This window comes from Plectropomus leopardus, chromosome 9 (assembly GCF_026936395.1).
Source record: "Plectropomus leopardus strain MGB_pleo_1.0 chromosome 9, ASM2693639v1, whole genome shotgun sequence".
Lineage (NCBI taxonomy): Eukaryota > Metazoa > Chordata > Actinopteri > Perciformes > Serranidae > Plectropomus > Plectropomus leopardus.
Genome location: NC_142184.1, coordinates 6,269,713 through 6,295,830, shown reverse-complemented (window position 1 = coordinate 6,295,830; position 26,118 = coordinate 6,269,713). Strand labels below are relative to the sequence as shown.

Genomic DNA, 26,118 nt, shown 5'->3' with positions numbered 1-26,118 from the left:
CCACTGATCCTAAAAAAAACTTCACGTCTCAGATCCACATATAAAAAGCCTTAGCAGTATTTAGAGGTCTTAAAGTCAAATTAGATGAGTGTTAAATGTTGGGGGGGGTTGTGTATTTGGTGTTGGTTCTACAGGAAACATAATTTTAACAGGAGGAAAACACAATTCAACATGCTTGCAGTGCCCCTGCTCTACAGTTTGTTTTTTTCTGTGCAGAGCGGTAAATACAGAGCATCATTAGTGTCACTTTACACTACTGTTCATTTTGAACAGATATCAGTCAGTTTACTTTGTCTTGGAAAGAGTATGTTTTCACTTTTTGTGTTTCCATGGCATGTGTCGTCTCAAATTTCATTTAAACTGATACTACAAAGTCTTAAATTTAACTTGTTAATTCCTGCAGACACCCTTGTTGATTTTGATGGAGCTCATAATGAAAATGATAGTGATTCTTTTTATTATGGATGAATCTGCAGACTATTTTTCTATCCATCAATCAGTTTATCATTTGGTTTGTGGGAAAAAATATGAAAATAGTACAAACTTCAAAATGTGTATAAAAACATCATATTTTAAAGGCTCTTTGAGTGTGTTTGTGCAGAACTATGAATTTGTAGAGTAACAAAAACTGTAAATAAAACAATATTTCCCTCTGAATAGTAGAAGAAGTAGGAAATGGCATGAAAAGAACAGTCTCAAGTGAAGTACAAGCACGTCGAAATTTGTACCTCCTATACTTGAATAACACTGGTGGATTTTATTCAGAGTGAACTCAAATTAAAAGTTGAAAGTGTTAGAAAAAGTCTATGATTGTCCACTAGATGGAGTTGTGTCAGTGGTCTGGATGTCCTGTTGTGGAGATTATAACAATAATCAATACTGCAGACCATCTGATTTATTATTTACATTAAGAAACACGTCTGTCTCTGTCTGCAGATCAATGTCCTCCAGGCCAAGAAGAAATTTGAGATCCTGGATGCTGTAAGTCAATGCAGAGAGTATCTGTATAATATATTCCACATTCAAACTGAGGGTCATCTGCAGGGTCACAGTATTTCATAATGTTAAAAACACATCTGTCTCTGTCTCACGTAGATGCTGTCATTCATGCACGCCCAGTACTCGCTGTTCCAGCAGGGCTACAACCTGCTGGACGAGATCGACCCGTACATGAAGAAACTGGCTGCTGAGGTGAGCAAAGCGTCTTCATCAGCTCTCTGATCTGTGTCACTGTCCCCGGCGCTGTGTGTTGATTTGAATCGCTTTGTTCCTCATTTGAACTATCGACAAGAGGCAGTTACGTAATGTGTAGTTTGAATTTCCGCTTTTTGATTCAGACGTTTTGTTTGATTTCAGGTGCATTGTACCGAATAAAAAGCTTCCTGTCCACATGCAATGATAAAGGCTCTGTTGCAGTTCAAACCAATATTTTTAACGGTTGTGTGTTTTTGTGGACCAACGTGTTTGTCACAGCAGGTAGTCTGCTGCTAGAGAATCAATGCCTTATTACCAAACACTGACCTAACGTGTCATTGGAGGCTTAGCGTGTGTTAGTGGAAACTGTTACAGTCAGTTTCTCTGAGTCATCCTCACTGACCATCTTTACTGATAATATAGAATTATTGTCTCAGTTTCACAGGATGAACCTTTGCCTGGATGTCTCTGCAGAAACACTGAGCTTGTTTTTCTCTGTTTGTGACTTTCAGCTGGATCAGCTGGTGATTGATTCGGCCATGGAGAAGAGGGAAATGGAGCATAAACATGCAACCATTCAGCAGAGGGTGAGTTCCTGTTTGTTTTACATGGACCAAATAAAAAGGTTACCATAAATATGCAGGTTGTCTGCAGGTCTTAAACAGATAATTCACCCAGAACTTACAAATACATATTTTTCCTCTCGCCCGTTGTGCTATTTTATCATTCTTATTGTTTTGATGTTCGTTGCTGAGTGTTGGAGATATCGGCTGTAGAGATGTCTGCCTTCATTTCAAAATAATGGAAGTCAATGGCACTCGGCTTGTGGTGCTCAAAGCGCCAAAAAAATATGTTTGAAAAACTCAACAGCAATGTCTCTTTCCAGAAATCACGACCTGGTTACTCAAGATAATCCACAGACCTTGTTGTGAGCTGTTACATGGAGGAACTATTTTCTCTCTGCTTAACTACACCCACCAACTGCATCACCGCACAGACCGAAGCGCGCAGCTACTGATAGCTCACCAGAGCTCGATACCGTTACAGCTCAGCTGAGGAGGACGCCATTAATGTTTACATCTTTTGCAGTCACGAGCCGCTCGTCCATGAGTAGCTGCACACTTATTTCTGTGAGGTGGTACGGTTGGGGGGTGTAGGTCAGTAGAAAGAAAATAGTTCCTACATAAAACTGTTCACAACAAGGTCTGTGGATTATCTTGAGTAACCGGGACATTGCAGATTTATTTTTTGGTGCTTTTAGCATCACAGGTGCCTTATAGCGTCATTATATTGGAAAGAAGGCAAACTTCTCTACAGCAGATATCTCAAACACTCAACTCACGCCAAAACAACCCACTACATAAAACCACAGTATCACTTCAGACTGGCATACATCTGCATCCCTACTCAGAAGCATCACCATCTTTTAAATTTGATTTTCCAGATTTTTGCATGCCGTGGCATTAGTTGTAAAATGCTTTTGTATCTGATCAATTGGTCAAATAAAAATGTTATACTTATTTTGTTCTGGACACTATAAGTGGTCCTGGAGCTTTATTTCTCAGGTTGACATCTGGGGATGCAAGACAAATTTCACTTTGTTTGTTTTGGGGTTTGTTTGTTTTTTCAGACAATAAATCAGATCCTGTCATCAGTATTTCCTTTCTCATGAAAAATGCCCAAAACGTAGAGGAGGATTTCCCTGCAAGGAAAGGATTCAGACATTTAGATCAGGACGGTTTAGTTTTACACACACATACAGTCTTTCGGCTGCGTATATTCTTCCTCGTGTCCGTTCTGTGAGTCTAACAGGGCGTTAATGTGCTCACATCTCACCTCCAGTGTCCAGTCTGCCACTTGGCCCAGTGCATCTGTTGTGACTGGGGAGGGATTAGACCTGGGCAGCTGGGAAGTGTTTGATTAATCCCCCTTAACAATGTCCAGGCATCGATTTAGGCATTAAAATCAGTGGAATTAAGTGTTTTTAAGAGATGATAATCCCACTGTTGTCTGCTGTAGATGGTCAGCACATTAGCTTCTGTTTGTGCTGATTGTGCTCTCAGTCCAGGAAAGAGCTGACTGGATGAACTGTTCAGCTTATGGATGGCGTTGGTTGGTTACAACTTTGGACCAGACCCAAATATCTTGATAACTATTCAATGGATAAAAATGAAACTTTGCACCGACATTGATGGTCCCCAGAGGATGAACCCTGCTGACTTTGGTGATCCTCTGACTTTTTGTCTGCCATGACCCCAACTTCAAATTTGTCGTTTTTAGTGAAATATCTAAAATATTGTGTATTTTCTCTTGGTACTCACTCTAAAAATCCATAAATGTAGCATTTTGTAGGGCACCTGGCTACTCAGTGGGTAGAGCGGGCACCCCATGTACACAGGCTGTGTGCTAGCCGCAGTGGCCACAGGTTTGATTCCAGCCTTGGCCCTTTGCTGCATGTCACCCCCTCTCTCTCCTCCCCTTTCACACTCACGCTGTCCTACCAAATAAAGGCATTAAACCCCCCCAAAATAAACTTTTTAAAAAAAATATATATAAAGCATTTTGTTATTAAATAATTCAGAGAGTCTTATTTCTAGCGGGCCGGCGTCTGGTACCTCTGTACCCCGGGATCAGTGACCATCTGTCAGACAGCGCCGGTCAGCGCTCGCCAGGCGCTGTTGGGTCTGTGCTGTGGATGGAGCCACGGGGAAGAGCCGGGTCACATGTGGGGCCAGTTATTGATCTGTTTTCATCAGAGCAGTTAGACACTAAGCTTCATGCACCATCCGTCACCGAGGGACGAGCACTGTCGTAGTAAATAAACAAGGTCAGGGAGTTAAAGCCACATTAAAATCTGCAGGGCGTGAAAATATTGTGTTGTTGCTGATGACTTTTTTTTTTTGCAGCTTTATTCCAGTAATCAGGACAATTAGAGGTGTTTAAAAGCTGAAAGATTATTGTATTATCTCCACCTAATGTTTCTTTTGTTCTCTTTTCTTCTGCTTGTATGTTGCCTCCATCTCCTCTCAGACCCTCATGCAGGTGAGTACCCCGAAATTTATTTTCCATCTTTTCATTTTCACTTGAAACGAATCTTTGGTTTAGTGTGTTAGAGAGAGAGGAGGGGGCAGCGTAGCTCACGGTGTTAGTACAGGACATTAACAAACCCCTTTGAAGTTTCTTCAAGCTGTATTCAGACTTCAAAAGCCTCGAGGGCAAACTGAAGAGCATCCTGAATCATTCATACAAAACAATTAGAAACGCAGGAGTCAGTCTGAGTGGCCTGTATAGACACTGTCTGTTACATCACCGATTGTCAGCGGAGGAAAGTGACTTGGCCAGTTTTCACACCCACAGTCTAAAGAATTTGGTCCATACAGAGAAAATTTCATACATTTGATTTAACCTTTATTTAACCAGAAAAACCTCTTTAGATTAAAAATCTCTTTTTTAAGAGTTTCCAAGCCAAGATGGGCAGCAACAAACGTTAGAGACAGACAGTATGGAAGAAAAATACTAAATCCAACACACAACAGTATAAAACACAAAATTAAGTTACTGCAAGGAAGTACGTTAATATATGCTATAAGTAAACCATAAAAACAAAACAATTAAAAGACACTATTTACTGTGTAGATTCATGTTATTAAGACAAAATATGAAGTATGTTTTACAGATTAAGTCTCAGTATAAAAAGTAGCCCTACCTTTACCAGCTGCAACGTGAAAGTGAAGAACACATTAATGCATCTGTAATTATAATCTAGTAATTTATATAATTGTGAAATGGGCGATTTTGCATAGTGAGTATTTTTAATTATTGTATTTTATACATTGATGCCAGTACTCTTGTGCTTTATTGTAGCAGTATTTTTATACTGGTGTTTTTGCTTTTACTGAGGAAAAAAAAAATTATATATATATATATATATATATATATATATATATATATATATATATATATATATATATATAGTACTTCCTCTCCCACTGCCTATTTATATATTTATTTCCCTCTATATGTTTTACTCTTTATACAGAATTTTTCCGAATCTGCAATATTACATGAAAGATTTAAATTCAAAGGTTTTATTGATGCACAAAAATGTAGCTCGTCCTTGTATTTTGTATTCCTTATCCTCTGCTGCATTTGGGACAGCGTGGCCTACTTTGTTATTCTTTTTTCACTCACTTTTTCTTTTTCTTCATCACATCCAGCATGTGCAACAATGTGTCTTGTGTAAACTTACAGAGGGCAAACAGGCAGCCTTTACTCAGTACAAGCAGGAAAAAAAAGAAAAAACAGGCGAGCAGAAAGCGAGTTAAAGTGCTCCAACTGTCAGTACAGCAGGCTGGGCACACAGTGCAGAGAAAAGCATCAAAATGCCAGAGCCATTTATATTTAACCGCAGATTTAATGGAGAAGTCCTGTCCAAGGCAGCCAGCTCCTCCCGCTGTTCTATATTTCTACGTTTACATCAGCAGCCCTACATGCTGCCCCCTGTGTGCGTCACTGCATTTATTTTTACTGCACAAACCTCAAGATAGATGTTGTGGAGAAAAAACTGTTAAATATTTTTGGTTGTTTGGATCTTTTTATGATTGACAACGACACTCAACATCAGGCTGCAGAGCATAAAGCAAAACATACATAACTGTAAAAATCCAGGAAATATAGCAGACACATACAGTACATAAAGAAATGCATATTTAATCCAGAAACATAACAAAAAAATCTCATTGTATTTTCCAGCAGCCTAAAGAAATGTGTTCAAGTAAATAGTTTTATTTAGCCAAACCTCAAGTATGTTAAGTTAAATAAGAGTCAAAAGCATAAAATCCTCACATTTGAGAAGCCGGAACCAGCAGATATTTGGTAGTTTTCCTTGTAAAAGAAACAAAAAAAAACGACTATGATTAATTAATATCAAAATGATTGTATCAATCATATAATTATTGCAGCTAATACATTTATATCATAGCAGTCAAAATATGTATGTTAATGCAGCCATTTTGTCCAAAACTCCCCACAAAATTTCGTGTGGAGAAGTAAAAGATGTATAATAAGGAGGTGCAGCTCTTGCTGTAGCTTCATTCCCACTGTGCAAAAAACCCACTTACACCCACTAACATCTGGGTTTTTAGTATAATGAGAAAATGCACAATCGGCATTCACACCTGAGTCAAATAACTCTGTAGTAGACACGTGTATTTGTAAGGTCCGGGCCTGATTTGCATTGATGGAAACACAACACCTGGGTGAACAAGCTAATTTTTAGCCCCTTGACCGGCGAGATATAATGACGCGCCACCACTAATTAGCGTCCATCTCCTCCTAAGCAGCATTCAAGCTTAGATATTATAAATTATTCTGAGAGACTGGATAAGTAAGAGACACACCAAAACAACCCAAACACACAGAAAGGCATATTCATCTGCTGCAGAGCCGTGTACACAGCTCTGCTTTACTGCCAATGTCGATAAATGCCACCATGCTACCCTATCAAACAGTAACAGCTAATATTGCAGCACTACTCACTCCATGATGCATGTGAAAAATGCGTAGAACTGCTAAATGGGAAAATTCAATAGGAAGCACATTTTAACATAACACTGACTTACCACAACAGACCACAAAGAAGCTCGGATCACAACACAACGAGGTAGCTTGACTTCATTCTCTGCACTGAGTGCCATCACTCCACTCTGGTATCTTTAGATAGGAAATAGTGTTTCGCTGCTAAATTAATGCTCTGATGTGACATACTCTGACACTTGACATTTCAGCTCTGGGATCATTAGAAGACGAAATGTAACATCTCGAGGGCTTTTTGAATTTTCACATCCTCAACATCCCTTAATCTCATTAGAGGATTCAGAGAACTTTGTCCGAGTTAAAGCTCTCTTACAATAATGTGGTCAGGAGACAAGTAGCCATTTATCTGTGTTGACTTTTGCTCTTGAGGACTGCTGTTAAATCCCATTATTTAATTTAAGCATTAACTTGAGCCTGTCTGATCACCACGGTTTGGGCTCTCTGTTGTTTTGCTGTGGCGACTTTCCTTCACACTGGCACAATAAATCAAAGACTCTGGACTGGTTATTGTATTTTATGAATATTGTCTCATGATGGGATGGTTGGTTTTTGGAGCTCTGTAGTGAAGCCGAAGTCTGTTGAGGATTAGTTTTAGACGTCAAAGCAGCTGTCAGGCAGGTATGTTCGGGATGAAAGCGTAAAGCCGGTCTGCAACAGACGAAAGCTTGTAGAGAGCTTGTAGTGATAATGAAACACAGAAGGACCCTTCAGACGATAAACAAACACAATCAAGATTACAAGAGTAATCAGTGCTACCAACTGGGCTCGCCATTTGGCGCTTTGCAGCAGTAGCCTGTCGGCTGACCTGCGTACAGCAGTGGCAGGTGGACGAAGCATCAGGACACGTCGTCTGCATCATCCAGCTGCAGCATCTTGCTCTCCCGCTTCCAAACATTTGGAAGTCTCTTTTTCCAGCTCGTTCAATAATTCACAGATGTTCGGTTTCTGTCTGTGTGACGTTGCATCATTAAAAATAGATGATCTTTGTTGTAGGCTTGAGAGATTGCAGAGTACCACCCAGTGCACATCTTGTTTCAGTGTTGCCTCACATGTTTGGGATGTTGTACTTAAAAAAGGGTGGAATCTGACAGCTGAAGGTAAGATGCGTCGACTTCTTGCGGATTTGCAGGGATTGCAGTTGTGGGTAAAGTGTAGCTGGTAAATCAAGCTCCCTAGTATTTGTTTGGCGATCCGGGCAGCCTGCCAGATAGATTCCCTCTGGGTCAACACAGAGCTGAAACTCCCACCTTCTGCAGAGAGGGAGGTGTGTTTAGGGAGTTGTAAAACTGAAGCAGACACCAAAGTGTCAAAGCAGCAGCTTGTCTTTGGGTCAAGAGCAGCTACAGTTTTACGTAGTGTAGTCCACTGTTCTGCTGCAGATACACTGGCAGCTGTATGGTAATTAGTCCTAATCCGAAAGGCTCTCAGGCAGGCAGGCAGGCAGGCAGGCAGGCAGGCAGGCAGGCAGGCAGGTGGCTGTAGTGGAAGGGCACACATGTCAGTGCTGGAATTACTCACCGCACTGCTGCTGCGACACGATGCTCCGCTGTGAGAGAGGACAGACATGCATCAACTCTGAGAGATTCTGAGGAGCCTTTTTATAACATTTTCGAGTGTTTCTGCATTTTTTTGCGCTTTTCAATGTTATTGGAACACACTAAACGTCTGAAAATGAAGATCTTTTGCAAGTGGGATCACAGTTTGGTGGGTTGATTTGCATCATGTTGGCTGTTTGTTACCTAAGTGCATATTCTCGTTTGGTTATCATAATAATCGGCTTTATTCTAGGAATGATTATCTCTGAATTTGTGAGTATTGTGAGAGATTCATGGAGCTGTTGTGCTTTTGTAACTTTCTGTCACTATATGCTCTCACTCGCTCTCTTTATTGCTCTCTTTCTGACTGTACTTTCACTCAGTCCCTCTTTAATATCTGAAACTGTGTGCAGTTCCCAGGTGTAATGCTCAATGGCGTATGAGTGCATGTTTAAGAAGTGTTATCTAATGCACACTGGTGGATAGGTACATGGGAAATTCCAATAATGTAGAGAAAAGGGTTGAATGTCTGCATACTTTGTATAGTATTTGACTATTTGCATCATATTTCTTCATATTTGTAGATATTACAAGTTTGTTTTTGAATTTCATTGCCTTCCCTTGACCTTTTTTTTAACCATTTTTTGGTGGCATTTGGCCAGTCCTTTATAGTTAAATCAATTCTGTTTTTCTTTTGCGTTTACCCTTTAATGACATGTATTATTTGTCTCATTTTAAAGGTCTAGTTTATAGGATTTTGGGGGATGTATTGTCAGAAATGGCATATGATATAAGTGAATTTCCTTTAGTGTTCAATCACCTGAAAAAAAGAACTGTTGTACCTTTCGTTATCCTAAAATAAGACTCTATATCCACATAGGAGGCGGGTCCTCATCTATGGAGATCGATTTGTTGTACCACCGTGTTTCTACAGTAGCCCAGAATGGACAAACCAAACACTGGGTCTAGATAGCTATTTACATTTTCACATTGACCACTGTAGTTCTTAGCCCCTTTGATATGAACACTGTCGGAAAAACACAGATCTTTTAAATGTAAAACTCCTTTATTTTGTGTTTTTACCGGTTTAAATCATGGGAACTGAGGGAATTCTAACCAGGAGAAGTTTCAGCTGGTTGCAAATCTCACCACTAGATGCCACTAAATCCCCCTAAATCTTGCACACTAGACCTTTAAGGATCTTTTCCTTTTTAATTGACTGGTACAAAGTGTGATTTTAATATGAGGGTGTAAATTCATGGCCTAATGAAGGTGCATGACTAAAACATTGTGTCTCATGTGTTTTTAAAATGTGTATATAAGTTAAAATGGTGATATGGTGCAGAGAACGGCGAGTTGTTCTATTATTCAAACATGCAATAAGCAGTTAATGGAGTGCTGGGAGCTGCTGCATGTACACACACACCCTGTTATGAAACAGGAGAGGATTGAAGATCAGATTTTATTTGGGTCACCCCAGCAGACACTTTAAGATATTCTCGGGTACTCGTTGTGTATTTTTTATATGTCTGAGTCGTCTCTGCAGCCTAAATAGACTCTGGTGGGAAAGACAGAGTCTGGTCTTATCTCAGTACCGCATGCATGTGATGTTGAAATTCAATTTTGGATAAGTTAATGTTCTGTCCTCGCTGCATATTATATTACTTCTTAAATTCAGTTTATTAATAGTCTCAGGACGTACTGTGTCTTACCTCCCTTCCTCCGCATGAACACTGCGAACCCTTCAATTTACGAATGACTCTAAGCTCTAAGTACCTGTGTGCCACTTTCTGCTGTTTATCATTGAAGTGTCATGTGTCATAAGTCCTGAAAACGTTGGAGGCTAATTTCACATGAATCACACTCTGCCTCTTTATGTAATGATTTGCGTCACACTCTCACATCTGTCGAATTATGAAATGCCCCTTGTGTGCCATGCAGGAAGATGGCATGCAACTCCTATACATACATGGACATGAACACGTGATTGTTTCTGCATGATCGCACAGTGTATGATGATTGGGTCGGTTAATGCACTGTATGTACAGTACAGTGCACATCGAATGTTGCGGGTATTCCAGGAACAGCACACATGCAGAGCTTTGCTGCAGGAAAAAGGGTATTTGTTTCGCTTTTTGGCAATTAAAAGATTTGATCTACAATCAGCTGCTATGTCAACCTTTTGTGTGACAGCCGGGCTTAATTTGGGCGATGTCTCTCTTGTCTTTCAGGACTTTTCGTATGATGACTCGAAGGTGGAGTTCAATGTGGATGCTCCCAATGGTGTGGTGATGGAGGGATACTTGTTCAAGAGGGCCAGCAATGCCTTTAAGACCTGGAACAGGTAACTAAGATGGCAAAAAAATTCATTTTATAGCAAAATGATAATATAATAAAAATAACTCGATGTATATAGCACCTTTAAAAACACAGTTCACAAACTGCTTTGACAAACAAGGCAAAGCTGAGGCTGTAAACCCCAGAGGTAATAACAATAACAGTAACAATTAAGTCAATAATGCTGACGAGGGGTCGACGAGAGTGAAGGCAGAATAAAGAAGGGAATTTGGAGCAGAGACATATTAGATTAATACGGTAACAAAAAAGCAGAAGACACAGAACACTGATAATTATAACAATAATAATAAGCAAGTAAAAGGATAAATTAGGGGCTAAAATTAAAAGACAAGATTAAAAGATGTATAACACTTAAGTATTCACAAAATGGTAAAATGTTGCATGTGCCTTTTGCCATAGAAGTTGTATAGTTATAAGTTATAAACTTGTTTTTAATTTGTAAATTTCCATCAGTTTTGATTTCCTGCTTCGTCTTGACAATGTGATGAGTCATGCAATCTTGTGTTTGGCTGTATTTGGCTTTTTTTGTCTTTTAACTGCTCCTTTACAATTTCCATAGCCTAATTTTCATTTCTTTACATTCATATGTGCGAGTAGATAATAAAAAATAAAACTAAACCGAACCTGTTTTGAGTTATGCAGAGTCAGCAGCTCTTAAAAATAGCAAGGGAATGTTTCTGTTTTCACAATTTTTTAGTATTGGACTGATAGGAAAATAAGACTAATAATCGAGGGTTTGTATTAAATAAACGAAAAATTAAATGAGATAACTGCAAAAAAGCTCTACTATATACATTACAGCATCTTTGATGATTTAAGTGAATTGTGTACATGTAAGTTTAAGCATATTGCATAACAAATCACACTGTTTGTTACAAGTGTTGTAAGTAACATTTTATATTTTATTTTTTCTCTCATAACTCAGTGAAATGTGAACATAAATGATGATGATTCACACATTCTCCTATCCAAGAGAACTTATGCTCCGGAGAAATGTCATGATTTCAGCTATCATTGTGAACAAATGTCCAAAGATTAGCTGAAAATCATATGTAGTGTATAAAATGTAGGGGATTGGGGTTGCTTTCATACTTAAAAAACCCGTGGCTATACAGTATAAGCTATATATAGTAATAAAAATGTAAGCAAAACCATAATACAGGATAAAATAATAAAGACATACTACAGTTTTACAGCAGAACAACAATATAGAAGTGATGTTATTACATATTTATATAAGTAATATCTATAAAAAAGTAAAGTGTACCACATTCGTCCTATTTCGGTCCATCTGTGGTTTGTTCAGGAGGTTAGCGAGGCTGTGAGGTGAAGCGATGTCATAAATCCATCTCACATGGTCACAATATTGCATTATTGGGAGGGGAACTCATTTCACTCAGTGCTTGTGATTCACCTTTGTGCTCTGACCCTTAAAAATCGGACATATATCCATCTGAAATAAGTTGTTTATTCATATCTCTCTCTCTGTCTCTCCAGGCGGTGGTTTTCCATACAGAACAGTCAGCTGGTTTACCAGAAGAAGCTCAAGGCAAGTCCATATATCTCGCAGCTATCAGCTTTCCCCGGGGTAAAGTGGGCTCTAAGAGGTTAAGTGCAACTTTAATGGGGGAATGTGTTTTTAACGTTACGGTGATCTTCACTTGAAATCCATCATCACGCAGCGGAGTGAGAGTTTGTGAGTCAAGAGATCTCTGCCAAGATCTGAGTGCTCAATCTGGAGCCGGCAGCAGCTTTCAGGTCATTTTCGATTCTCTGCCCGACATCAGTGTGTGAGAATATCTAACGGTCAGATACTCTGAGGCTGCCAGGGAGGAGAAAAAAACACATTTTCAGAGAGGAACAGCTGCTCTTTGTTTGTGTTGTGTTTAATAAGCAGAGAAATGATGAGGTTGTTTGTGTTTTTGCAGGACTCTCTGACGGTGGTGGTGGAAGACCTGCGGCTGTGTTCTGTGAAACCGTGTGAAGACATCGAGAGAAGGTTCTGCTTCGAGGTCGTGTCCCCCTCCAAGTAAGACTTCACTGCCGGATGGATTCACGTGTAATTTGCTCTCAGTAGATAATGAAACTTAATATCTACTGTGATCTTCCGATTTTTGTTGAGCACCATCATCAAGTCAAACTATTAAAACATCTATTTATTTATGATCAAAGATCTGCAAAACTAATGACAATCAGCCTCAGCTTCACTTTGTGTTTTTATTTATTTATTTGTTTTATTTTTGTGTTATGCACACAGTGTGCCCGGCCCTCATGAGTTTATAAGACACCAAAATTACAGTCACAGCAGTCAAATAATTCATTACATTTAATTTCATTACACATATTACAGATCATTTTACAGAGCTAAATAACAAATATTTCCATGCTAACATGCATAGGTGTAGATTTCGTGAATCCTGAAAATAGGAGACTTTTATTTTGACAGAATTACAGGCATTTAACCTTAAATTGATGCAGAAAAAGGCCAAATTGGTGCATAAGAATTCACCAGAGTGCAGAAAATTAAGATTTTGATGCTCAGAATATTCTAGTAGAGAACCCACTTGCACTTGCAATCATGCCAAAATAAGATGTTAAACATCGTAAACAGCATGTTTTTTTTTTTTTTTGAAGTATTCTTCCCTTAGTTATGCAATATGAGCAGAGTTCTACATAGTAAATTATGGTTATAGTCATTTTACTGTTAAAAAATTACAGTATATATCTGAATATATGTGTAAAACTTGTGAATATGCAGAAGAAGACTTTGCTTTTTACATACCGTGTAATTTTAGCATGCTACACTATATTATGCAGATTTGTACTGAAAGTGCATTATATTTTATGATGGTAACACTGCTTTGTTTTACAGGAGCTGTATGCTTCAGGCGGAGTCTGAGAAGTTGAGACAAGCGTGGATTCAAGCAGTTCAAGCCAGCATCGCTTCAGCCTACAGAGAGAGCCCCGACACCTACTATATAGAGGTAAGTCACAGCTGAAGACCTTAACGTACGTTCAAATACATTTTATACTTTAAGAGATTTTATTGTATCATTGCAGTGATGGAAATAAAAAAGCACAAAGTACTACACTTGAGTATAGTAAATATGTGCATGAATGTTTTTATTTCCTTTTGTTGCTACTTAATACTGTACTTCTGCAGTACATTTCAGAGGAAAATATTGCACGTTTAATTTTTTTTGATTATTATTACATTTATCTGTTACTACATTTATCATGTGCTGCATTGTTACAGATCGAATTTATAAATATAAAGCATAAAAGCAGCTCCAGCAAGAATAACTATGACATTAAAGGTACAGTTAGACATTTTTGGAAATGCACGGATTTGCTTTCTTGCCACGAGTAAGATAAGCCTCCCTCATATCTGTAAGATAAATATGAAGCTATAACCAAAAGACGGTCAGTTTAGCTTAGCATAAATAATAATAGCCTGGCTCTGTCCGACAATAAAAATGCATCTGCCAGCCTCTTTAAAGCTCACTAATTGTAACAAGTAATAGCTTGTTTGTTTTATGCATTCAAAAATGTGTAAAAACAACAGTTTGTGGTTTTATGGATAATGCAGGTGAAAGAAGATAATGCTTTTATTTTTTTATATAAATTACATCAATAGTGTTATATTGCCACTTTTACCAAAGTAAATAATCTAAAAGCACGTTACTGAACTTTGTGGTGATACATTAAAGGACATAAGGAGTTCATTTACAAAAGAATACTCCTATTAATATGTCATTTTTTTCTGATCCTAATAAATTTACTAATTTGTGTGTTTCTGTTTAGCATCTAGACAGAACGGCCTCTCCGTCCACCAGCAGTATCGATTCAGCGAGCGAGCCGCGGGAGCGCAGCGTGCGAGGGGAGACCATCCTGCAGCGGATCCAGTGTCTGCCGGGGAACGAGCAGTGCTGCGACTGCGGCCAGGCCGACCCTCGCTGGGCCTCGATCAACCTGGGCATCCTGCTGTGCATCGAGTGCTCCGGCATCCACAGGTAGAGTCCAGAAAAGGATTTTTTAATCCTATCAGATTAATCTAAAATAATCCAAAAGTAACTTGATTGTAGAAAATGCTCCTAAGAACATTTACTGAAGTACTGCATGTATGCACAGTTTTACACTCCATTTGATTATTTGCATTTTGCACTTATGTGATTGCTGGAGTTACTTTGTAGATTATAAAAGAAATTACACACAGCACAGAGAGTGTTACACTTGTATTTTAAATATTCTTGAAACAAGTTGAGACCGCATCAGAAACAGGCTGAAATCATCTTTTTTTAAGAGAAAAAAAAACTTTAAGACTCAATTAACAATCGATAATTACAAAAACATAATACGATCACCATTTAAAGTAGTTTAAATCAGTTTTGACTCGACCATCTGACATTAAAATGGTGCTTACATGTTAATGCAAAGGTGATATTAATCCAGTTATAAGTTATATAAGTTCATGATTCCACATCACATTTGTGTCAGAGTGTACTGGATCATGATTGGCTTATTAAAAAATGAGTTGTGATGACACAAACTCATGCTTCCAGTGTCAAACATATCATTTTGCACTGGAAAGGTCAAACAAAGCAAAGTATAAATAAGCATAAAAACAGATTTCCAAGTGGAGAGACTTTAAGTAGAAGATCTGAATACTTCTTCCTCCTCTGCCGCTGTTGCTGTCGGGTTACTGGCACTGAGGACATTAAGAGATGCCAACTGTCTGTTACTTTGGCCTTACTTTGTGCTGTTAAAGGCACTGAGCACGTTCTGCTGCATACCCACACACACACACACACACACACACACACACGACTGAAAGGATTAAAGTGCGTTGCTTATTGGATCAGTCTTTGACTGAGAGTTTTCATTGAGGGAGGTGAAGTGAGAAGATAAAGACGAGCTGCAGAGCTGAGACGCGCACAGTGAACGAGCCTTTGTAGGGTTTAATTCGGTGTCAGATCCTGGTGAACATGATGTAATGCTGCTGAATGAAGGCATCGTGCTGCAGATAAACACGTCCGCTCATCATCCAGATCTCATGTTCTGTTGCATCACACTCGCCCAAGTTTTTTTTCAAGCTCCCGGTTGGAAAAAATACCCCTGCGGAGTTGTGTGTCTTATTTTGAAGTTGCAATTATCGCTGCTGATGTAATCACAGACCTCGTCCCTGTGTGTGTGTGTGTGTGTGTGTGTGTGTGTGTGTGTGTGTGTGTGTGTGTGTGTGTGTGTGTGTGTTCCCACTTGTTGAATATTCATGTTCCCTTTCGGGGCTCGTCCTTGCACAGTGCAATCAGACATCTTGTTACAATGTGGGGCGACAGACGAAGAGTAGAAACACAGTATCAGTGTTTTTTCTCTACTGTGCCGCTGTTGTTGCCTGGATACCAGACAGCTTCATCGGAGGAACGTAGTGATTTGCATGACATTAGGAGCGGCTTCTCTCATTTCCCCTCAGGACGAAACTCTGGCGATGTCAGATCACTGCAGCTTTTCAGACCAGGTCACCATTTAATGACAGAGTGTGTGATTCATTTGTGAATCTTTCCCGTTTAAAGAATATAAACGGCTCTTGGTTCCTTGTGTTGGTCGCCATCTGTTACTTTTATAACAAAGTAAAAATCTTTTTCTCCACCTCTTAATTGTTCGACAACAGAACATAAAAACAAAAAAATGATGTCTTTTTGTTGCAGGAGTCTCGGAGTCCACTGTTCGAAGGTTCGCTCACTCACACTGGACTCATGGGAACCAGAATTATTAAAGGTACAGTTTGTGTCAGCAGCGTCCTGAGGAGTAAGGATGAGAATGAAGCAGTTGTCTAAGGATCAAAATGACCATTTGTATGTCGATGACTCACCATGTATTTTGTTGAATTTGTTAAGAAAACTTTGTTTCTTTCACATGCCTCCACAATGAACGAGGAATCCAAAAACTCAGAAAATTCTTGATGAACTGAAGTCAGAAGCAGCAAAACTATATAAAAATCATGTTAACAAACATTAACACAACTCGTGCAGTATAATTCAAGTCTTTTTTTTTCCCCAGCTGTATGCTCAGTTTTTCTCAAACACATGCAAAACCTGCTATTTGAAACACGTCTGCGTGAAGTCTCACGCAGGGACGACGAGCGCGTCTGAGCAATTGAGTGCATTTAAATTCTGGTCAATATGAGCAGAGTTCAAATGCGTGCACTTGCTGCTGCACGCTACTCATATGCAAAAGTATTTTTAATAGTCATATTTTATGGAAAATGCATGTGTTGTGAAAGTACTGAATATATATCTGGATAAAGAAGACGTGGATTACTCTGCAGAAGTTGTGTGAGTTTGTAAACGCCTGTTTGGATAGTTTTGCTGTTAAACATGGACCCATTTGACCTCCTATGATTCTTTGTTTCTTTGGACTCATGCAAAATTAATGTTTTCTTCACAAATGCATCGTAACAGAGGGTGAGTGATTGATATAAAAATGATAACTTAGGGGGTAAAATATTCTTTTAAAGGCATAGATTAACATTAGGGAAAAATGTTTTTTGTACTGATCTATCATCCAACTGATAAAGAAAAAGCAAATAAGCATATTTCACAAAAGGTTAAACCATTCCTTAAAGTTCAGAGATTGTTAATTTCGTGTCTCTTTGTCTTTGTAGTTGATGTGTGAGCTTGGAAACAGTGTCATCAACCACATCTATGAAGGCTCATACCAAGAACAAGGTCTAAAGAAACCGTTACCGTCCAGTTCAAGGTAGGAAATCATTAAATACGACTAAATCAGATTAAATGTTACTTTTGAGCATGACTGAAGTCTCTTATATTTTGTGTGGTTCGTTGCAGGCAGGAGAAGGAGGCCTGGATTAAAGCAAAGTACGTAGAGAAAAAATTCCTGAAGAAGCTGGGCTCCACAGAGATCCTCATCAACGGAGAGAGGAAGTCGGAGCGGCGGTGGAGCGTGAAGAAGTGTCGGAGACACAACAGCGCCACCACGGTTCCAAAAACACGGCGAAGATACCGACAAGATCCCGGCAGCATCTCCCCGTCCACCCTGTCCTCAGGTACTGCACGGGGGCCGGAGGGTCAAGCTTTCAAAGCGTCAGATTTTAAAATTCCCTGCTATGTATTGATTTTGCTTTACGATATTTTATATTTTTCTAACATCAAAATGTATCATCGTCAAATAAGACGATATATTTTTCTTGGTGTTCTCACTCGTTACTTTTACTTGTTTGTCTCACAGCAGCTGCTAAGTTCAGACGAGACTCGCTGTTCTGTCCCGACGAGCTGGACTCGCTCTTCTCCTACTTTGACACGGGATCGGGGCCTCGAAGTAAGCGACTCACTATTTTGACAGCTTGTTCCAAAAAAACAAAAATGTATTTTACATAAGTCCCTTCTACTATTATTATAATTATTGTTACTATTCAGTATTCACACAATGTGTAAGATACTCCACCTCTTTCTATGGATGCCTGAATCTTGAGTCTCTCTGTCAGACCTTTTGAACTTGTTTGCATGATTTCGTGCCTCTTTTTTACGTCTCTTTATTGGTTTTCTAATTATCAAACAGGACAGATTGAAAAAAGATTATACAAAATGCCACAGAAATGTGAGGTAGCACAAAGCTCGGAGGATAATTTCTGTCCTGCTTCTGCCTAATCAATAAAGAGTTGCCAAGTCTCAAATTGTCATCAGAGCCTCGTAAAATAAATCTCACCTTTTCTAGTTTAACCCTTTGAAGTGAAGTGCTGTTTTCACATGCCTTTAACTTGCACTCTGAAACCAGAGCAGATTGATTTTTTTTTTTTCGAAAATATGGCTAAAAAGGTATTAGGACACAAATTTGGTTAGAATTAGAGAGACATTAGAAGATAATAATATAATAATAATAATAATAATAATAATAATAATAATAATAATAATAATAATAATAATAATAGGGAAAGTGTTCAGGATTTCTGATTGTTATTATTATAATTATTATCAATTGTTTTATCTAAATATGTTTTTTTTCTTTTTTATAATAGTATACTTTTATTTGTATTATGTTGGTTGTTCTGTTTTTTACCTTTTTTGTTTGTTACAGTTTTTTGTCTTTTTTGCCTAACTTTAGGTAATTTTCTTGTAACTTCTAAACATGTTTTTGAAAGAAATCAAGCAAATTTGCTCAGGTTGGAAAGGGTTACATTGCTGAATAACATCTGTTATCAACATAACGTAGGTAGGACATTGAGCCTGTTTCCAGTTCAATTAAATTAATGCACGTGCTTAAAGGCTCGTACATATACAGCAGTAAAGAGTCCTTTAAGAGTACCGCCTTCTCTTAGTATCCTGAGTAGATTTTGTGCATTTTTTAACAATACTGATGAGCCCGAAAGAGGCAGCGGTGATTAATGTGTCCATGTTCTGGCATCTCCCGGTCCGGCAGGCTTAAGCAGTGACAGCGGGTTGGGAGGCAGCACAGATGGCAGCACGGACATCCTGGTGTTTGGCTCGGTGGTGGACAGCGTCACAGAGGGTGAGTCCAGAGGAGGAATGTCTAACAGATGGTCTCTGAGGTATTACAAACACTGGGAATTTAATTTAATTCCTTTAATGCAAGTACGCATATTTTTCTCCAACACCTACTTTTTAGTTTATTTCGTGTGTCTTGTGTTGCTGTTACATGAGTGTCCTCTCCCCGTCATAGAGTGTGAGGTGTCGGAGGACTCGAGCGGTGAAGCTGAGCTGGAGGCAGAGCCGGAGACGTCAGATCCGGAGGACATTAGGGACCTTCATCCTGGAGCGCTGCTCTGCAAGGCCTCAAAAGCTCGCAACCTGCCCGTCATGGCTGAAGCACTGGCCCACGGGGCGGATGTCAATTTGGTCAACGACGAGGACGAAGGAAAGACGCCTCTCATTCAGGCCGTGATCGGGGTGAGTCACACGACTGCAGCACCAGAAATGAGTCACATAGGAAGGAAATATCATCTTTGTACAGCTCAGTTAATGTTTTATTAATAGAACAAAACAATTGTTTTAAGTCTCTTGTGGATCTGGAGGAGCGTTGTTAAATAACCCTGTTGCATTATGGGAAATGTAGGATGTAATGCTCTTGGAGCTTCACTAAAAGTCGGGATATCTCAATCCCTGCTGCTCTGTTATTTATTTGATTTGTCTCTTGCAAGTCCCTGGCTTTATGGATTTCTTGAAAATGGTTGTAATTGTAGATTATGCCTCATTTAAATACCTCGTGCAGTTTTCATGGTCAAAGTGATCAAAAAGTGTTTAGGTTTCTGCACTGAAGTGAGATCTGTACTAAGCATCACATGTAGATTGCAACATCATGTTGTTTTTTTCTCAGTGCAGTTCAGTTCCTTCCAAAACGCATCAAAAAGTCACAAAAGGAGCTGAAAATGTTTGAATATCCATTTAAGTACTCCGTTACAAAGGAGTAGTCTTTCAAACTTGTGTTGTTACTTGATTTCAGGGCTCGTTGATCGCCTGTGAGTTCCTGCTCCAGAACGCTGCTGATGTCAACCAAAGGGACGCGAGAGGGAGGGGCCCCCTGCATCACGCCACGTATCTGGGACACACGGGGTGAGTCTCGAGGCAGAAAATTTTGAAAAAACTCCCATTATCGCCAAAAAAGCTTTTACGCTCACATATTTCAGGTGATTCGAAAAAGCCACATTTTGCAAATCTGCAGTAGAAACACTTTATTCGCTTTTCGAGGTCACATGATGCTATGGCTGTGTGCTCGTCGGTAGGAGCTGGCTCCCTCATGATGCAGCAGGAGCTACGAGAGGTTTTATCGCATAACTCTTCAAAAGTTTAGCGGATTATCCGGAACTTTTGAATCCATGGTTCCTCTGTCAAAACGTGGATTATCACCTCCCAGAAATCCCTCATACATGAGCTCTCCCATATTTAAGGGGCTCGCCTTTCCATTATCGCTCGCATAATACGTCGCCTTCAGCTGGAAATAATAACGTCTAGTGCCTACAATAGAAATAAACCCCCTAATGTTTCAAACATCCATCGCCATGCTTTTTGGAATTTTATTGCAAGAGGAGAAGTCGCATAACGTCATTCAGTGGAAACGCAGTCATCTCACAATTGTGTTTTATCAATATTTCGAAAATATCGCTCAAGTTTTGTGCAAATCTGCAATAGAAAACGACCTATTGTCTGAAGCTTCCTCTTTGAATCACAGCGCTTATAAAATTGTTTTATGTCAGTGAGCTAGAAGTTTCTAACACAGAACGTGCTGATCTGATCGGACGTGTTGTGATCGATCTTGTTTCTCTGGCGTTTTCAGGCAGGTGTGTTTATTCCTAAAACGAGGAGCGACACAGAATGACGAAGATGAGGACGGCCAGGACCCTCTGAGTATAGCTGTACAGCAAGCCAATGCAGACATAGTCACACTGTATGTTTACTTCATACTTTCTATCAAGTTGTTTTCTTTTATTATTCAGCTTTGGTGCATTTTTAACTTCTTTCTCCCCTCCAGGCTGCGTCTGGCCCGGATGAACGAGGAGATGCGGGAGTCGGAGGGACCCTTCGGACAGCCAGGTCAATACCCAACCAGCAGCCCCACTGAGCAGCAGTATAAGAAATGCATTCAGGAGTTTATCTGTCTCACTATAGCCGAGTGCTAGAGTCACGTCCAGTCAGGTTACAGTGCAGGGGGTGCCAGCAGACGTATGGCTGACTGAGACGCGTCAGATTAACTTCTTCTCTACATCAGATAATATCAGAATAATTCCTCTCCCCAGCACAGTCCGCTGACTTCACCCCCCAGCAGTCAGCTCCTCACTCAGGATCACACAACTCAGTACTAACCTCCTTTAATGATGTCAGATCTGATGGTGATCTTATCAGTCCAATCACAGCAGAGCTGAGAAATCACTGCCGAGAAAAATCCGCCACCTTTTTCAAACCTTTATCCAGCAGCACTTTTCTCAAGCAATCAGTAGACCACAGATAAAGGCGTCAGCAGTATATTTGTTTATTTTTCGATGGTACAGGGTGCTCTGAACCAAAGACCTGCCCCAGCTCATCTGTCCCAGTTATTCTACGTTTAATTTCATCATGTGACTGAGTTTTTGTTATCGTAGTGAAAAGTGGAAAAAAGCTATTTCAGGCGCCTCTTATTCCGTAAGTAAAAGTCCCATTCATTATTCCCATAGACGTCATTACACGACCACTTCTGCCACTTTGATCAGCGAGACAATCTACCGCTTCAGTCATAAATCATGCAGTTAAAATCTGCATGAAAATATATGTGGTGCATAAAGAAAACATGCATAAAGACTTTGTGGGTTGAAGTTGACTACAACTCCCAAGATGCATTAAATCAAGAAGCATTCAATCACAGACCTTTAATTCAGATTTTACTGTTTGAAAGTTCACTTTTCATTTCTGGATCACTTTTGGGTGAATTCAGCAGCTCTGGCACTAGATTTTCTTTCCAAGCAAAAAATTTTGAACTCATTACCACCTTTGTTTGTGATCGGCTCAATGGCAACAGCAGCTGAGACTCATGGGTATTGTAGTATTTTGAGTTTTCTTCCATACCAAAAACATTGAACAAAAGCATAACGAATTGAAGTAGAGATAACTGAAATTAATCTGGCAAAAATAATAACGTTGCACAGAGAGAATATAGTTGACTTTTCGATTTTAGTGCCAGGGCTAAGAAAAAATACATCAGATACATTTTTCTTTTTCTCTTTTTTTTGTGGAGAAAAAAGTCGAAATGTGGTCAATGAAGTTGAAATTTCAGGATTGAGGCTAAACTTTTAGGAATAAATTCAACTACTAGCATATTGGCGAAATTGCACAACTAAATTTGTTTCAGTGACAAGTAAATAACTTCTCTTTTAGTCCATAAACACAGTGTAGTATTAACACTTTGAAGAGATTGCAGCAAAAACATTTCCAAGAATGTTAATTTGGAAAAATTACACAAACTTGGAGGAGGTGGCCGCAAACTGAGACAGCTCGTGACGGACAGTTGCGAGGATGATGATGGTTTCACCTCTTATACAGAGAGGATGTGTCGTATCAATAATTTATTCTCAACATTTCGACTTTACTGCGTCTTATGCCTGACGCTGTTACTGAAAGTTCGACTTTATTCTCAACGTTTCAACTTTCTAATTGTGCATAAAAAAATTTAATTGCCCTCCTCTCATTTTCTTCCACTGATACCTGGCCCTAATATTGTAATATAACAAACCTATCAGGGATAAAGTGTAAAGAGTAGTAGTGCAGATGAGTCGGGGAATGATGCCAAATTGTCTCGTACACGGTGGTGCAGCCATTTCAACCCGCCTGCTGATGGTCAATTAAATCTGAGCTGACGTAATAGCGTGTGATAAAACGGTGGTAAAGCTCTTTTATCTACGTTGTGACGGTCGTGAGGGGAAACCGTGAGGCTGCGTTTACTGTGACTGAGAGGAAACGATCAGAAGAAGTATAATTTCTCCGAATCAATTGAGAGATTGATCAAGAAAGCTTTTATGTTTAATTAAAAGCAGAATTATGCACTTTTTCTTACCAACAGTATTTTTTTGTTCATATTCCTTCCTTCCTTTGTCATTTCAATTTTTTCCGGAATAAGTTCGAAAGCTTTCGTTTTTATTTATGACAAAACGTACGGAGCAATAGTGCAATGATTATCTCAGTACAGATGATCTGTATTTTTTGTATTACGTTTGACAACAATGCAGATGGTATTTTTTTAAGCTGGATATATTTTGTTAGATTTTATTTTGCTGAGCACTCTCGCGCGCACACACACACACACACACACACACACACACACACACACACACACACACACACACAGCGCTGGTATTATATTCTCATGATGAGAATGAGAGCCAATACTCCGGTTTCATAATTTAGAATCAGTTGGAGTAAATCTGCAGTACGAGCTGCAGTGGAAGACGGACACTTTTTTGATAATCACACTAAACTAACATGTATTACTGTATGTACAGTATTTGTATATGTTTGTTTATGGTATTCTGATGTATCACGACTATATTGGATTTGGTCTTTCTTTATACTGCATGGGTGTCTGTTGCCCAGGTCTTCCTCAGCCCTGTTGCTTTCGTTTTCTTCTGTGCCCAGTGTATGTGAATATTTGACATTCAGTATTGTTGAATAATGTTGATATCCATATTATATACTGCCAAATCGTGACAGCAGTGCATGAAATGACATTCATGACAGAAATGGATGCAAACAGTCTTTCTCACGGTCTTCCATTGGCTGGTTAGTGCAAAAAGCTTGATGACAATGAATATTGTATAACTGTTTTTAATGATCCTGTTTTTGCTCAAATGACGTCAGGTCTGATGAGTACTTTATGTTTGAGTCCTTTGAGCTCACAGTGAAAGGCGGTGATCCAGAGACTGCTGGTTAAAGCATGAACAGCCGCGCATGAGTCTGACCATTGTGGTTTTCACATGTGGCAAACTTAGCCTAAAGAAAAATACTTTCCCAAAGATGTTGCTCGTCTTTGAAAGATGTTACGGACTGTTGGGGTTTAGTTCGAACCAAAGACCACAGACTGTTTTTCAGAATGCCAGGCAGGTTTTTTTTACCATTTTGTTTCGTATGGTTGGCCATTTATCCAAAGGGACTGTACGTAAATTATTTGGGTAGGAGAACTGGCACTTAATACTTAGAGCCCTGTTTTATACCGGCACAAAGCTGCACAGCTCTCATTGGTAGTTTCGGACCAGTGAAGTCGTCATTTTCATGGCCACGGTCTACTTTTGCAAGTTGCAAATATATGTGTGCACATGTAATTTAATTTAGTTTCTAAAATCGTTACTCCATTAAAGGCAGTTGGTAGTTGAAATGTGACTTTCACATATCCGTCTTATTACACACAGCATACACATGCAATTTCAGCAGAGGTATAGCGTCAAAATACAACATAATACAGAGCCCCTGGAGCAGTTTTGGGGGGTTCAGTACCATGACGCGGGGCAAACTGGCACCTCTCCGGCTGCCAGCCCGCACTTCATACTTGGTCCATATGCAGACTTGACGTGGCTAAGTCCCCACAGACTGAGCTAATATAGCTGATTTACAGGTAATTTTCTTGTTCTTTTTTTACTAATTTTCATTTCTTCTTACATTGCTCATGACCTTCTTCCCATGTCTTTGAAAGAAATCAAACCAATTTGCTCAGGTTTCAAATGGTTACATTTTAAAGAATTGTCAGACCACTGAAAAAGAAAAAAAATGAAACTTAAACGTCTTTTCTGACCACACCTCCCCCTAATAATGTTCATACAGTCCCTAACTTGAGTCACACAGGTCAGAGCCTTTTAGCTGTGTAATGTTTTTTAAATAACGTGGCGGCGACAGAAAGAGCAGCTCACTTTCCCGTCCTGCTCGTCAGCGATAGATTCAAAGCACTTTGAAAATTCAGCCTTTTCTTCTTGTGTGCAGTATTTAACTTCGGAAAGTTAACAGGAAGCAAATTTTTACGAGATGATGTCATCCCTGACCAATGATTTGCATCGAGCCGTTGAAGGATTACATTTTGTACAGTTATGTCTGTCGACTGTTGTGTATATAAACTAAAAACTATTAACACTTTAACTGCCTGCTTCTAACATGCAATTTTTAACTTTCTTGTATTTTTTCCCGTCTCTTGACTGTTACCTGTACAATTACTTTGATTATTGTAAGAGAACGTGTGTCTCTGAATATACCCGTGTATATTAACACTAACTACCTATGTTTGGTTTGAACTCCCTCTTTCTGTTCAATAACTCCTCCCAGTGTCTTATATGATAAAAATAAATGGAAGATGTGACTGAAATCTATCCTCTCCCTTTGCTTCTTTGCTTCTTTGCATCTTTGCATCTTTGCTTCTTTCCTTTCACTGCATCTAACAGCAATAACAAACTTCTAACATGATGCGCTGCTGGAGCACTAATAATGGATCAAATATCTCTGATTTTCACAGCATGACTTCATAACATATTTACTGAGTAAACTAAAATATTAATAATTACTTTGAATAGCACGGCGAGAGATTGAAATTTGAATTTCAGTTGAATGTTTTCTGTAGCATCTGTAAGCAGCATCTAAGTATATGTTTACTTGAAGCACATACATAATTATATTTAAATGATTTATTTATTTTATTTATATCTTTCATTTATATTTTTCCAATTCCCCATTTCTTTAACCTCACTCCCCTTCTTTTTTTATGAAATTTTCATATTATATTATAAACTATATTTTATATTATTTAAACATTTTAATGCTACAATGATACACCATAGGAGTTATCCTTCCTCTGCCCCTCCTGAGTATCTTTGCTTAACCTTTTTATTTAATTTTATTTATTTTTAATTTTGATAAGTGATAACCATATATGGTTTTTATAAGGAAAACTTGAATTATAATTT

At 39.0% G+C, this 26,118-nt stretch overlaps 1 protein-coding gene across 1 annotated transcript in view; it reads left to right on the top strand.

Moving 5' to 3' along the window:
- acap3a (ArfGAP with coiled-coil, ankyrin repeat and PH domains 3a) overlaps positions 1-26,118 on the top strand; it is a 98,155-nt gene that overhangs the window by 69,930 nt on the left and 2,107 nt on the right. Inside the window, exons 7-24 of the mRNA XM_088081825.1 lie at positions 937-981; positions 1,096-1,191; positions 1,707-1,781; positions 4,225-4,236; positions 10,556-10,668; positions 12,180-12,231; positions 12,611-12,711; positions 13,555-13,666; positions 14,487-14,695; positions 16,388-16,457; positions 17,344-17,438; positions 17,528-17,745; positions 17,928-18,017; positions 19,116-19,205; positions 19,377-19,603; positions 20,157-20,266; positions 20,988-21,098; positions 21,183-21,244. Of these exons, the coding sequence (XP_087937951.1) occupies positions 937-981; positions 1,096-1,191; positions 1,707-1,781; positions 4,225-4,236; positions 10,556-10,668; positions 12,180-12,231; positions 12,611-12,711; positions 13,555-13,666; positions 14,487-14,695; positions 16,388-16,457; positions 17,344-17,438; positions 17,528-17,745; positions 17,928-18,017; positions 19,116-19,205; positions 19,377-19,603; positions 20,157-20,266; positions 20,988-21,098; positions 21,183-21,244 (1,888 nt within the window). The remainder of the gene's footprint in view (positions 1-936; positions 982-1,095; positions 1,192-1,706; positions 1,782-4,224; positions 4,237-10,555; positions 10,669-12,179; positions 12,232-12,610; positions 12,712-13,554; positions 13,667-14,486; positions 14,696-16,387; positions 16,458-17,343; positions 17,439-17,527; positions 17,746-17,927; positions 18,018-19,115; positions 19,206-19,376; positions 19,604-20,156; positions 20,267-20,987; positions 21,099-21,182; positions 21,245-26,118) is intronic.